The 12,909-nt window shown below is 30.3% G+C and overlaps 1 protein-coding gene across 2 annotated transcripts in view; it reads right to left on the bottom strand.

Annotated features, from left to right (window-relative positions):
• Window positions 1-2,652: 2,652 nt before the first annotated feature.
• LOC148271329 (glutamate receptor 1-like) overlaps window positions 2,653-12,909 on the bottom strand; it is a 119,401-nt gene continuing 109,144 nt past the window's right edge. Inside the window, exons 11-13 of one of the 2 annotated variants that reach the window (XM_088241522.1) lie at window positions 8,835-9,164; window positions 5,845-5,936; window positions 3,002-4,066 (exon numbers count right to left, since the gene is read on the bottom strand). In XM_088241522.1, the coding sequence (XP_088097648.1) occupies window positions 5,886-5,936; window positions 8,835-9,164 (381 nt within the window). In that variant the 3' untranslated portion in view covers window positions 3,002-4,066; window positions 5,845-5,885. Of the gene's footprint in view, window positions 4,067-5,844; window positions 5,937-8,834; window positions 9,165-12,909 lie in introns of both variants that reach the window. The other variant, XM_088241521.1, reaches the window with a different exon arrangement.

The raw sequence follows: 12,909 nt of genomic DNA on the forward strand, positions 1-12,909 counted from the left end.
AGCTAGCCCTAGTAAAACTTTGATGTATTTTGCGTAATTATGTATTTAACATATTATTTTATACTTATATTAGAGCGCTTAATCGCACAGAATCGCTCAATTCACTCGATATAAAAATTTTAAAAATCATTTAATTATGTGTTAAAGGAAATTTGGAAACAAGCTTAAATATGCATTTTGGAGAAAACAACCAGATCTGATATTGAATACAGACATTCAAACTCTAAATGTGTAAGGTGATATTCTGTAATAAAACGTTTATTTTTCAATTGATAAACGTATACAATTCAAATACGTATGTATTCATTCAATTAAATTTATTTTAGATAACTATATTTCTAGGCATTAATCCCCCCATCAGAAAATGTAAATATTTTTTTACATCTCCCAGGATTTTATTTTTTCAGGGCGACGACTCCCGAAATTAACAGTCGTCAAAAATAATGCCAAGCGAAGAAAAATACTAACCTTTTAATAAAAAAAATATAATCTATTTTATGTTTTGTATTTAGAAACAAAATAGGTTAGAATAGTTGGAGACGTTTTCTCGTTAAGAAAATTGTTGTAATTTAAGCTTTATTGCTGAAGGTACTGGATGATTTTTGTTGAATGCATTATTAATAACCATCTATGCAGTTAGATTTTTCTGGTGCTGTGGGAAATTGAGAAATGTTGTTTTTGTGTTAAAAAATGTTTTCTGAAGGTGATTATAGCCGTTTTTGTATGAAAACGGTCAAGCTGTTTTTAGCATAAAATAGAATTGACCTTACTGCAGCCGATAACACCAATACCAAATTTATTCAAAAATGTAGACTGTCTGCTTTCTGAATAACTATTTTTAAATGTTGATGGGTACTTGTTATTATATCGCCAATATACTACACTCGTAAGAAGGAAAATTAAGTTATTGTTTGAGAAAAACATTTCTTACATCTTTTTCGATACATTAAAAAAAGTAAACTCCACACTCAATATCCAGTTTTCATAAATTTAGAGATTCTGTCAAGATTCCACCGTTTATTTACCTGACTGATTTGAAATTTGGTTCGAATTTGGCGAGATGTGAAACAATGTACACAACAAAATGGTACCCGTACGTCTCAATTCCACCAGCTGCAAATGTAAACAACTTTTCTTGTATCTCCGAATTTATGAAAACGATCTACAAAATGAAATAATAAATTCTTTGGGTAAACAAAAGTAATTTTAAATACACCAATGACACCTGATAACATTACACTGACAAAACATCGATGGCTTTTACAAATTATTATGTTATGTGGAGGTCCACGCATTGGGAACAAAAACATCAATATTTGAATCTATAATAGTAGGTTTGGCCAATAAGGGAACATTTATTGATATCTTAATTATTAAAATCCTATATAATTTATTTCGATAAGAAATTTACCCCATCAATTTCATGTTAATTTACGGTAAATAACTTTAATTCGCCGATACATTTTAAGTATGAAGTCGCAAACAAGTTTCTTCAGAAATAAATTAGTTTTTTTACCAATTTCGTATACCTAAATCCTATCTTACATTATATAAAAGTTATGTATTTTGTGAGATAAAAAAGAATCGCCTGTAAGTATGAATATTAGTTTAATATTATTATAAACACCTATAACATTCATTATTTTATGATTACTGTGTGATTATTTTATTTGTTTAGATTAATGCTGAATAAAATACTAAAGCGTGAGAAGTATTTGTTTGGAATTGGCTTATTTAAAAAGGAGTAAATTAAAAACTCGACAAACCATATTTTCCTTAAAAGGTGCTTCTGGAAAAAATCCTACGAAAAATATATCGCTTGTACTGATAACAAGTGAATATTTAATGATATTTTCATGAAAGCATTAACCGTCAAATAAATTATTAACAGTTATTTAGGAAGATGAAGAATATTTCAAATAGCTACAGAATGTGGTTAAATATTGTATTATCTATTTAGAGTAGGATATGATTTTTTTTACTTAAAATGAAACTACATAAATCACGTACCTACAAAAAGTGTATATTTTATTTCATTTTAAACTCTTATTCTACATTGACATTCGGTTAAATGACGTCAACATGAAAGAAAATAATCAGTTTCATATTCTCATAACTGTTATTATAACGTTTTAATTTATTTACATACTTAAAAATCGCAGATTCCGTTGCTTTAAGCAAAATCAATCGAATTTCATTTCGTTCAGTAATTATTTTAACATTTTATCATCACTATAAAACAATTTAATGACAATACTTATGGATTGATCGCACATCTATGCAGATAAAAAAAACAATGGTGCTCAACAAAAACGAGTTATTTTTGGATGTTGTTTTTATTTGTTTAATGCGCATTATTAAATACACAGCCGTTCACCAAACTTTGAAATTAATATTTACAAATTTATTCAGAGATATGCATACAAATGAACGATCGTCGTATAATATTATTTTATAAATTATTTTAAGTTTTACCTTAATTAATGACATCGAGTGGACAAATATTTCGGATATCATTTTTGTATATCCGAGAAAAAATTACACACCTTTATCTAACGTTTAGAATATTTCATCCTTAATACATACATTTCAATAATGATTTTTTTAACTGTATTATGGGTAATTAATTATATGATTAATTTTTAATTCATGTTTTTTTTTCTTGAATTAAGATGTTAAAATATTTTTATTCGGGATGATGTTTTGTGAATACGGCAATGGAAATTCACAATGTCAATTTAAATGGAGTTACTCAGCTACTTTCTTACATAATTAAGAATATTAGGTTATAGGAAATTTTAAATGACGAGATTTTTTTTAATCACGTGCTATACTGCGTTTTGATGTTATGTAATAATGAAAAACTATCAGTTAATTAATTAAACACATAATATTATTAATTATGTAAGTTACTCCGAACCGCAAACTATAGCTATACGTATATACATAAAATAACATATCACAATCTGTAACTCGCCCAGTCTTGTATAAGAAAAGTTGATTTTTTATTTATTTTTATTATTTCTTCCAAGTTCATCTTTTTGTATCTGTTCAAACATGCTTCACGTTCTGTACTTACTAAACAACACCTCGGAAAATAAATAACTACAATTGTTTGTCTTTCGCCAATCACTTTAGAGAACTTCGTTTAATGAGATCGTTATTATTTTTTGATGAGATTTCAATTTTGCTCTCCAGAATTTTCATTTTAAGCTCTATTTTAATACACCGCCTTTAAAACGAACTAAAATGCTTTGAGTTTGGAACGTTTCATGTAAAACAAATATTTGTATTTACATATTTCGCAACTATCGTATCGAATTTTGAAGTTAATCCATTTTCATTGGAAATCAAAATTAATAATAATCCTTAGTTTATAACCTTGAAATTCCTGTATTTTTTACCCATTATCAAATGAAAGTCATTTTTACGATGTCTTTTTTTCGACTAGACTAATTGAAATAAACCTCGTTTTATTGATTAGTTAAAACAAGAAAGTAACATTTTTTCTTATATTATTAGAAACAATCTATGATAAAAGAGCGAGTCCAATAAACGACATTCTTCCTTTGTGCCATCACGAAAAGACAATGGGCTGAGATTAGTACCTATTGCAGTTATAATTCAACCCCTTATTCGCAGTCAGCCAGATAAAGAAGTAAAATATAATACTTGATTGATTAAATACAGTAAGTTTATGTATATGTCACCATTTTGACTTACATCACATTCAAAATAAAAATATCAATTATTGAATTGGATATTTTTGTTTTAGGAAAAAAATCGGATAGTAACTTGTTAGCGCGGATGCGATAAAATGGTCCGTATAAACGGCAATATCAATGTTTCAAGGTAGTGCTTTTTGAAATCTCATCTAAAACGAAGTTTGTAGTTCAGATTCGCGAGCTTATAGCTGGTACAGATCGATCATCTTGGATTGCTTGGCTGCGGCGGGGCGGCGTATGACCGCGTCCCGCGCCGCGGATCAGACCTGCGTGTGAGTGTTGGCGTGCATGCCATCTTGGTCCAAGAGGACCCCGGCTGTCTGGCTGGAAGGGGCGTAGTACTGGAAACATATAAACACAGTATTGAAGTATAATACAAATGGTAGGGTGGTACAAGTCCGTCTTCGAGTTGGGAGCCGGCAGGAAAGCCCGGAAGCATTATTTGTAGACACCGTATGCTCAAAACAGGGAGCAGGTATAAATCTTTTATTTTTTATGTCTTGAAGTTGTATAAAAACGAGTAAAATTTCATTTTTAATATTAATGGAAATACAAAAATTCGACATCTAAAATAAAAATTAGTAGTTTAGAATGTCTTCAAATGGCATTTAAAAGTCCGTATTTTTATGTATAGTAAACAATATTTAGAACATACCTACATATAAAAACTATTGTATTTTTCTGTAGTTAACTCACTTTGTCAATAGTAAACAATAAGCGGATCAGTCAAAAATAAGAAACATTAAATATGTACATAAAAAAATAAACAAGAAAAGCTATGTACATAAACAGTATTCGATATAAATAATAAATCAAAATACTTGGCAACATAAATAGCATGATGCACATAGGAGAAAAAAATTGTTAAGTACATAAATCAAAGTGTTTAAAATGAAATGATTTACAATGAGGTAAAGCCTTGCTTTATATTTTAATTGCGTAAATAAATACATTGAAAATATTTAAATGATAATAATATAGAATTATGAAACAAATAAACCCTCAACAAACTTGCCAAATCCACGTCGCCCAATGTATAAAATAAATGAAAGAGCTTTTAGACATGGTAGATAGTTAAAACATTTTTTACAGCCCCCTATGTACTCTGTAGTTGCAAAATATATCAGGATGATTAATGATTAATGCGCACTAATTATACACAAAAAAGTACGAAAATGGCCATACGAAATATCCCAATAATATCTTTATACAGAGTGTTCATTAAACCCTGTTTCACCCGAAACCTCGATGATCAGTATGAGCAAAATAACATATTGGCACATGAAAATATTTCTTTAGAACAAATCAAATTTAAAAAAATATATTATCAGCAAAACCAAATGGTTTCTGACTTCTGAAAGAGAGAAACAAGGAGGGGGGAAGGGGAAGTCAGATACGCCAAAAATGCGCGGCAGCGCTCCCCTTGCTTCTCGTCTGCAGAAGTAAGCAACCATTTGTTTTGTTTGAATTTTATATTTTGAAATTTTCTTTGTTCTAAATATTTTTTTTAATATGTCGTCCAAACAACAACCTGTATAAACGATTTTGTACAGTGAACGACTAGGCTTTGATCAGTGAGAATAAAGGCTACAATAATCAATTGAGGGCATTGGAAGCAAAGACAGCAACCTCCAAAAAAATACATTTTTTGTTTATGATGCCATTTTGTGGTTTATCAACATTATTTTCATAAAAATCACGAGTTGAGTTTCAAATGTAGTTTAAAATCATACTTCTGATGGTTTGAAAATAGTGTTTGGAAGCATAACAATATCCATTAGCCATTTTATTCGACCAATGACAGGCTTGAGATTTAAATTTTCAAAATGGCCGTGCCATACAAATATCAAGAAAGTTTTTTAATTCGTATTTCTATTAAAGCTAATTTATTACTACCTTAAAGTCTAAGTTCAGTGAAAATAACATTTCTAACATGAAGACTCTCTTTGGCATTGGTGTAGCAGTTTTTGTTATTTTTCTCGAAAAAACCAAAACGGGAGTTTGCTATCTTTGCTTTCAATACCTTCAATTACTGTTAAATAAAAATATGTCGAAATAATTATTTGGTACGAAATAAAGTTAGTAAAAAGTGAAAATAATAGATAAAATCACTACTCACGAGCTAAATATTCAGTCGAGTCCAGTAGATGACTAAATATTTTAGTAGTTTCGATAAGTGCTGCTATTGTTTCGGCTCGCGATATCACTGTACTATATTAAAAAAGTAAAATAATTAAGAAAAAAAAAAAAAAAACTATCCACAGATACCATGCGTGTAACAAAAATGCATGAACTTTTGTGAAAAACACTGATTAAAAAATAAATTAATGTGAATGAAGATCAAAAACAAAATAGATGATTAATTAAATACGTCATTATGATCAATGCCAAAATTATAAAAGATGGGTTTAAGGTGTAAAGTGAAAAACGACAATTTATAATTGTACATACCTAAACGTAAATATAATATGCACATACACACATAAGTTTTATTTTAAAATCAGAGTTTGATAAAAAACGTATTTTTTAATATTTAGAATGAATTCAGATATAATATTTTGGATATTTATTTATAGCATTAACTTAGCGGATCATTGTTAAATTTTGGACAAATCCAAATTAAAATTTCTTCGTTTTATAAACCAAGTTTTATTGACACAACCGACTAGTTTCGGCAACTACACGCTGCTCTCTTCAGGGTTATATAATAACTAAACATACACACATAAAAGAAACAGTGAGCAGATTAGTGGGTGTCGATAACGATGGAGGAGGGGGTAATTGTGTTTATGGCGGGGTAGAGGTAGGAAAGGGGGTAATTGCGTTTAAGGTAAAGTCAGAATGTAGGTATGTTTGTGTTGTATGTGGAGGTATATTAGTTGTACGTGTGTTAGTTATTATATAACACCGAAGAAGGCAACGAGTAGTTACCGAAACTAGTCGGTTGTGTGGTTTAATATAAAGTGGTTAATAAAACAAAGTAGTTTTATTTATACTGGGTGGCCGGAAAAGTGACGTCCAAAGGTAAAATGTAGGGGCCTATAAAGGGGTATTAGAATTACCCCCTTGAATGCTCCACGATTTTGCGCAGTTTACTACTTAAGATTTTTTATGGGATTTTTAAATTTTTTGACCTGGTCGGTTTTTATATATATATTTTTTTTAATTTGAAAAATATTTCAACAATGTTTGAGTATGTTCAAATGCTTTCAGACTGGCTGGATTTCTAATATTTATTATTTGAGCCTATATTTGAACATTTATATTCCTTCGATTCTTCCATCCGTTGACGTTTGTCTTTAACGAAGGAATATAAATGTTCAAATATAGGCAGAATGGTGAATGTTACACAGTGTGTGAAGTGGCCACTTAAACCAGCCAATGACAGATCATAAGCCACGTAAATGCCTAGACTTCCATATTCCTTCTCAATAATGTTTTCCCTCTCTGTTGCAATAAATATAAATATGAAAAATATGTTTTCGGGATTTTTTTTGTAACTCATTCTTTTTAAATTTTTCTTTCACTCGTAAAGTTATCAGCTTTGTAAAATTAATAGAAGCTACTAAAATTTTGACTTATAATGGAGAATCAAGTTCGAGGCAGTCAGACTTTTTGTAATGTTAGCTATCATATTATATAAATCAAATTATGTTAATGTTATCAACTATCAAATATCTAAATTTAGTAAATGAGGTCAAGATTTCAACCGTCCATGCGCTCAGTAGCTGCAAGACTTGTTGTAATCTAACTTCTATTTTTACAAATTTGTTTTTATTTGGTTTTTTTAAATATCACTCAAACTCTAAATTTCATTGTCAAATAAAATAAAATAAAATAATGAAAACAGGGTCTAAATTTCTTACTGTCCATGCGCTCTGTAGTTGCAAGACGTTTTGTAATCTAGCTCCCATATATCATAATTGTCATATATCATAATTGGTGACGAGGAACTAGAATCTTAACCACCCATGCGCTCTGTAGCTGCAAGACGTGGTGGGATATGTATTTATTGTACAGCGCCCTTGCGGTGATTTTCACGAAAATGGCGCTATGTAAATTATCCAAACATATATATATTCGTTGAAATCAGCCTTCAAAGATACTGAGGTGAAAAATTCATCAGTCGTTTTCACCTTGTGTTTACGCCTACTCGTGTCGCCATTTTATCTCTAACAGTTATTTTTTGTTAGTTTACACACTTTCTATCATAATTGTCCTTAGGAATTTTCCACCTCAGTATCTTTGAAGGGTGATTTTAACGAATAATAGATTTTTAAGTACCTACTACATTTTTTTTATATTACTGCAAAAGTTTAGCGCAGTTTTTAAAGTTACTCAGAAACTAAGAAATTGTCTTTTTAGATTTCGAATTTTAACCTGAAATCTTAAGTCTGACTTCCTCGAACTTAAATTTTTCAATTAAGGTCACAACTTTTGCTGATTATTTTATGGCATGTTTTTGAAAAAGCACAATTCATATAAAATAAGTCACAAAAAAAATTCACAAATAAAAAAAAAACTTGTTAATATTATATTATCATTAAAAAATCTTAACTCGAAAACTATGCAAAATTGCGTGACATACATGGGGCGATTCGGAAACCCCTACATATGAGGCTCCTGCATTTTGCCTTTGGACGTCACTTCTCCGGCCACCTGTATATATCTAAATTCAGATAAATTTAACGAGTTTCAAAATACTTTTAAATTAACAACAGAGTCATCAATTGATAAATTATTGATTTAATAATTAAAAAAGAAACAAATAAATTATGTATATAAAATTATCACGTTAGTAATATTATAATTTGAGAACAAATAATCTTTCTTAAATTTATTTTTAGATGGTTTATTAAATCTTCAATTTTTTAAATACTATTTTGTATTATTTAAATACTTTACTCTTTAATTTTGAAAAAATCGAGTTTTATATTAGGTGTTTTTTAATTGTTTTCTAGTTTTTAAATGTATTCAATTAAATATTGTTATTGTTTTTCTCTCAAATTATTTGAATGGTAAAATTAAAAAAAAAACTTTAACATAAAATTAAGTTTGAAATGACATGTAGCTTAGCTTTTGAATGACACAGAATAGGCAAAGACTCACTGCGGTGAAAGATCCGTTCCACCCTGGACGTCCATCAGCATCAGGATCCCTGCATCTTTCGGCATTCGCCTTTCTAGTCCCCGCTCTTCCAATGCTGGCCGTCGGACCGGCGCTCACTCCGCCAGCGTCAAACTCCCCCGGGCTGGAGACGGTCAGCCTAGCTTTGGATTTCATGGCATCAGACAGGGGAACCTTGGCCTTGGCAGCGTCAGAGCGACTCTTGTAACAAAACTCTATCAGCGCCACAAACAGAGCCACCAAAAGACCCCCAATCAAAATGTAGAAGATGCCAGCCACGTTGCTTAGAGAGAGTTCATTGCGAGAAGTATCCTAAAAGAAACATAAACAAATATTCATTTCAACATCGTATTTATGTGTATTAATAAAACGTTTTAAGTCTCATAATGTCGGATGATGAAGCCCGGTTGCTAATCAAAATGGCTTATGCTAGAAATTATATTGAATTAATTTAAACAATTCAATTGCAATGGAGAGGTTTATTGTTTTTTTTATGTATATTATGTTACATGGTTGCCATGAAATATTTACTTAAAAATGTGTTTTAACACAAGAACTAGAAACTGAAGCGTAAATCTGATCATACTTCCTCTATGTAATGATTAAAATACGCAGCGATTGGTAAACCAATGCAGTGGCATATGCACCATTTGGTGCGGAAATGGAATGATGATGATGATATTATATCACATTATATTTTTCTTAAATGTTGTTTTAATTTGACGCTAACAGGTTTATTCAGTAACCGGGAAAAAAAAGAATATTGTTATGTACATTTAAAATAGAAACAGAACCTTGGATGAGTGGATGAGTGTTTTTGACTCCATGGCTCTTCTCAGTAAATTTTGAGAAAGAAAATCTAAATCTAAATAAAATAATGTTTGTAAATACCAGTATTTTAAGTATGTCGAAATTATTTTAGACAAGTACTGAAGTCAACCTACTTAGGAGTTTATCAACATTCAAAGGTATTTTAAAAGAATAAAGAACGTCATTGAGAATATAATATAAAACAGCGGATATGAGAAAGAAATTTCCCTTGTGAGCTATGTCTAAGTCTTGGCGTAATGGTTGGTGTATTTGCCTGCTACGCATGAGATATTGGGATCCATTCCCAAGGATCGAGATATAATATTATTTTTTTAACATAAACGGCGAAATTGCCTTTTACAAAATATAAAAACATACATTTCTTTATCCAAGATTTATATTAAAAATAAATGTAGAATCAAACTCAATTATCAAATATTTAAAAAAAAAATATGATAAGAAAAAAGCAAAGTTACTGTTTCATATAATAATCATAGGAAATGTTCAATTACCATTTACCATCTTTAAAAAAGATCAAATGGTTTAGTATATAGGAACAATATCCTACATAAAATATATCCAATACGTGGGCATAACTTTACTACAGTCGAGTTCATGAAGTTGGTTACAAGTATACACTGGTGTATGAATTGTTGTTACAGAACGGTGGCACTTGTCTAGTAATTCTTACGTTGGTATAAAACTGTGTTTTTAAAATGCAATGTTTCATAGTCTTTAGCAGTGGTTCTGAACCTTTTTGAAGTCAGGGGACACTTTTGATAATAAGGAAAATTCGCAGTACACCGAAAATAAAGATTCAAAAAACATACAAAGATGAGTTTCATTAAAAATTATCTTAATTATTTTACTAATGACAAGTAAAAAATTACATTGATTTAAAAAATACATAAAAACATAAATACTCCGATGAAACTTTTTGCGGAGAAAATGATTTAATCTGACATTTAAGCTTGTCGGCTTTTACACATTTCAGCGATGTAAGGTCTAAAATTTGATATGGGGACTCTCATTTATTCATCCAAATTGCTAAGTTTTCAAAAAACCTAGCTCACACAAATGTGAGGTTTAAAACTGTAATATAAAAAAAATATGAAAAAACGCAATAACGCAAGGGAAATCCCCTGCGTAAAAGAGCTAGTAACCGAGCAACGGTTCTCTTGACCGCTGTTGTGAGGTGAGCGCACACAATTTCACTTTGCAAGGGTGTTGCCACCTATCCATTATATTTGCTCGCACAGTAAATGAGTCAACATTAAATGTTGTTTTTCATAATTTCGCGGAGCACTTGCAACAAGCTCGCGGAGCACCAGTGATCCGCGGAGCACCGGTTAAGAACCACTGGTCTACAGGCTGGCACCTGCAGCATACGATTGACCAACTAACATTTATATAGGTAACCATTTACCAACCAATCCAGCGCCCTATGCACCATAATGTGTAGACGTAAGAATGTTTATATTTTTATCGGGTATTTTGGTTTGAAGAATCCCCCCACTTTTTTTTAAATTAGGGCGGCAGTTTCATCTTTTAGTTGTCTCCTGAATTTCTGAATTTTGTTATAAAAAGGAAGGCGTGGCGCGGCGTTTACGATTGGCCAACTAATTTGAGAATGGTAACGTCTTAGAGTTAAACTTATTTCCTAGAGGAAGTGACAATCGACTGTTAAGAGCTACTTTGAGAATAAAAATTAAGTTAGAAAGAGCTAAAATGATCAAGGGTCGAACACTTTCAATGGATGTACTAAAAAAACATAAGTAAGGGTTTCAAAATACTATAAATAAACTAGAACCAATAAATGTACTTCATGACATGGTAATAAATTAACTCTCTTAAAAAAATATGCCCCCCGTCCATATTGCAGTCAGTAAAATTTTCTTTATATAAAAAAAAACTACATTACAAAAACTATCAAAGGAAAATAAAAACGTAAATGTCATTCAATCAAATTTGTTCTTTAGTACACATTTAATAAAAAAGATCAAATTTAAAAATGGTAAAACCATTGGATTAAGATAGTTGTTTATTTTATGTTTGATAATATTTGTTAACATACTGTGGTGCTATTTGTGAAAACCTGTAGTTGGCTTATTTGTTTTGTTTTTTATATATAATAATTGTAGCTGTTGTTTATCCGAATATAGAAGGTTTTTTTTTTTTTTTAATAAAGTGTTTGTAGCTAAAACGATGAAAAATTTCTAAGAAACAACTATACTACTCCAGCCTAAAAATGTCTGAAACAGAATTCAATTACGTTAAATACAGGATTCGAAGTGAATCAAAACATAATAAACAAAGCTTTAAAAAGCATAAAAAATAACAAAGCAGTAAAAGAAAACAAGGTAATAACTGACATAATGAAAATAAAAATGTATGAATTGAAAAAGGCTATAACAAATATTGTTAAATAAATGCCTAGAAGTAAAAGTAACACCAGATGATTGGAAAAATGCTAAAGTGAAACTATTATTTACAAAGAGAACCTAGAAAATTATTGGCTGATCAGTTTACTCCCTCACTTATACAAACTTCTGAAAAAGATATTGACAAATCATATAACAACAAAATTTGACTTCTTCCAATCAGTCGAACAGGCTGGCTTCCGCGAGGGTTTTGGAACTATAGACCGTAATATTTAATCTTTACATATTTTTTTAAACCACAGAATACAAAATTAACATGTACATGTACATGTACATAACTTTAATAGATTACGGCAAACCATTTGATTCTGTAGAAACTTAGGCAATTAGTAGTGCACTTGAAAATGCCAGGATTGATTCTAGGTACACGAGGTTGATAAAATATATGTATATGAAAATGCTACCATGAATGAAAAAGTAAACGACGATCTAAAAACGGAACAAATATAATCAGAAAGGGTGTAAGACGGGGTGACACGATATCTTTAAAACTTTTTACATTAGCCTGATATATTTTTCGAAGCTACATTAAAGATATAAAGGCATAAAAATAGAGGATACGTATTTAAATCATTTAAGTTTTGCAGACGGTGTAGTAATAATACGTGACGATATAAATTAATTTTAAACTATGGTAAAAGTAGTATGCAGAATCTCTTGAAAGATTGGTCTCAAAATGAATATAGATGAAACCAAAATGTTGACACCCAGCAACATACAAACGTAGGTACTAGAAAAAAAAACTATTGGTGCTGCTGACGAGCGCATTTATCTTGGTTGCAAAGTCAAATTAGGAATAGTGGAAA

The sequence above is a fragment of the Micrasema longulum genome, unplaced genomic scaffold, assembly GCF_059751315.1.
Source record: "Micrasema longulum isolate JH-2025_06_02 unplaced genomic scaffold, ASM5975131v1 h1tg002928l, whole genome shotgun sequence".
NCBI lineage: Eukaryota > Metazoa > Arthropoda > Insecta > Trichoptera > Brachycentridae > Micrasema > Micrasema longulum.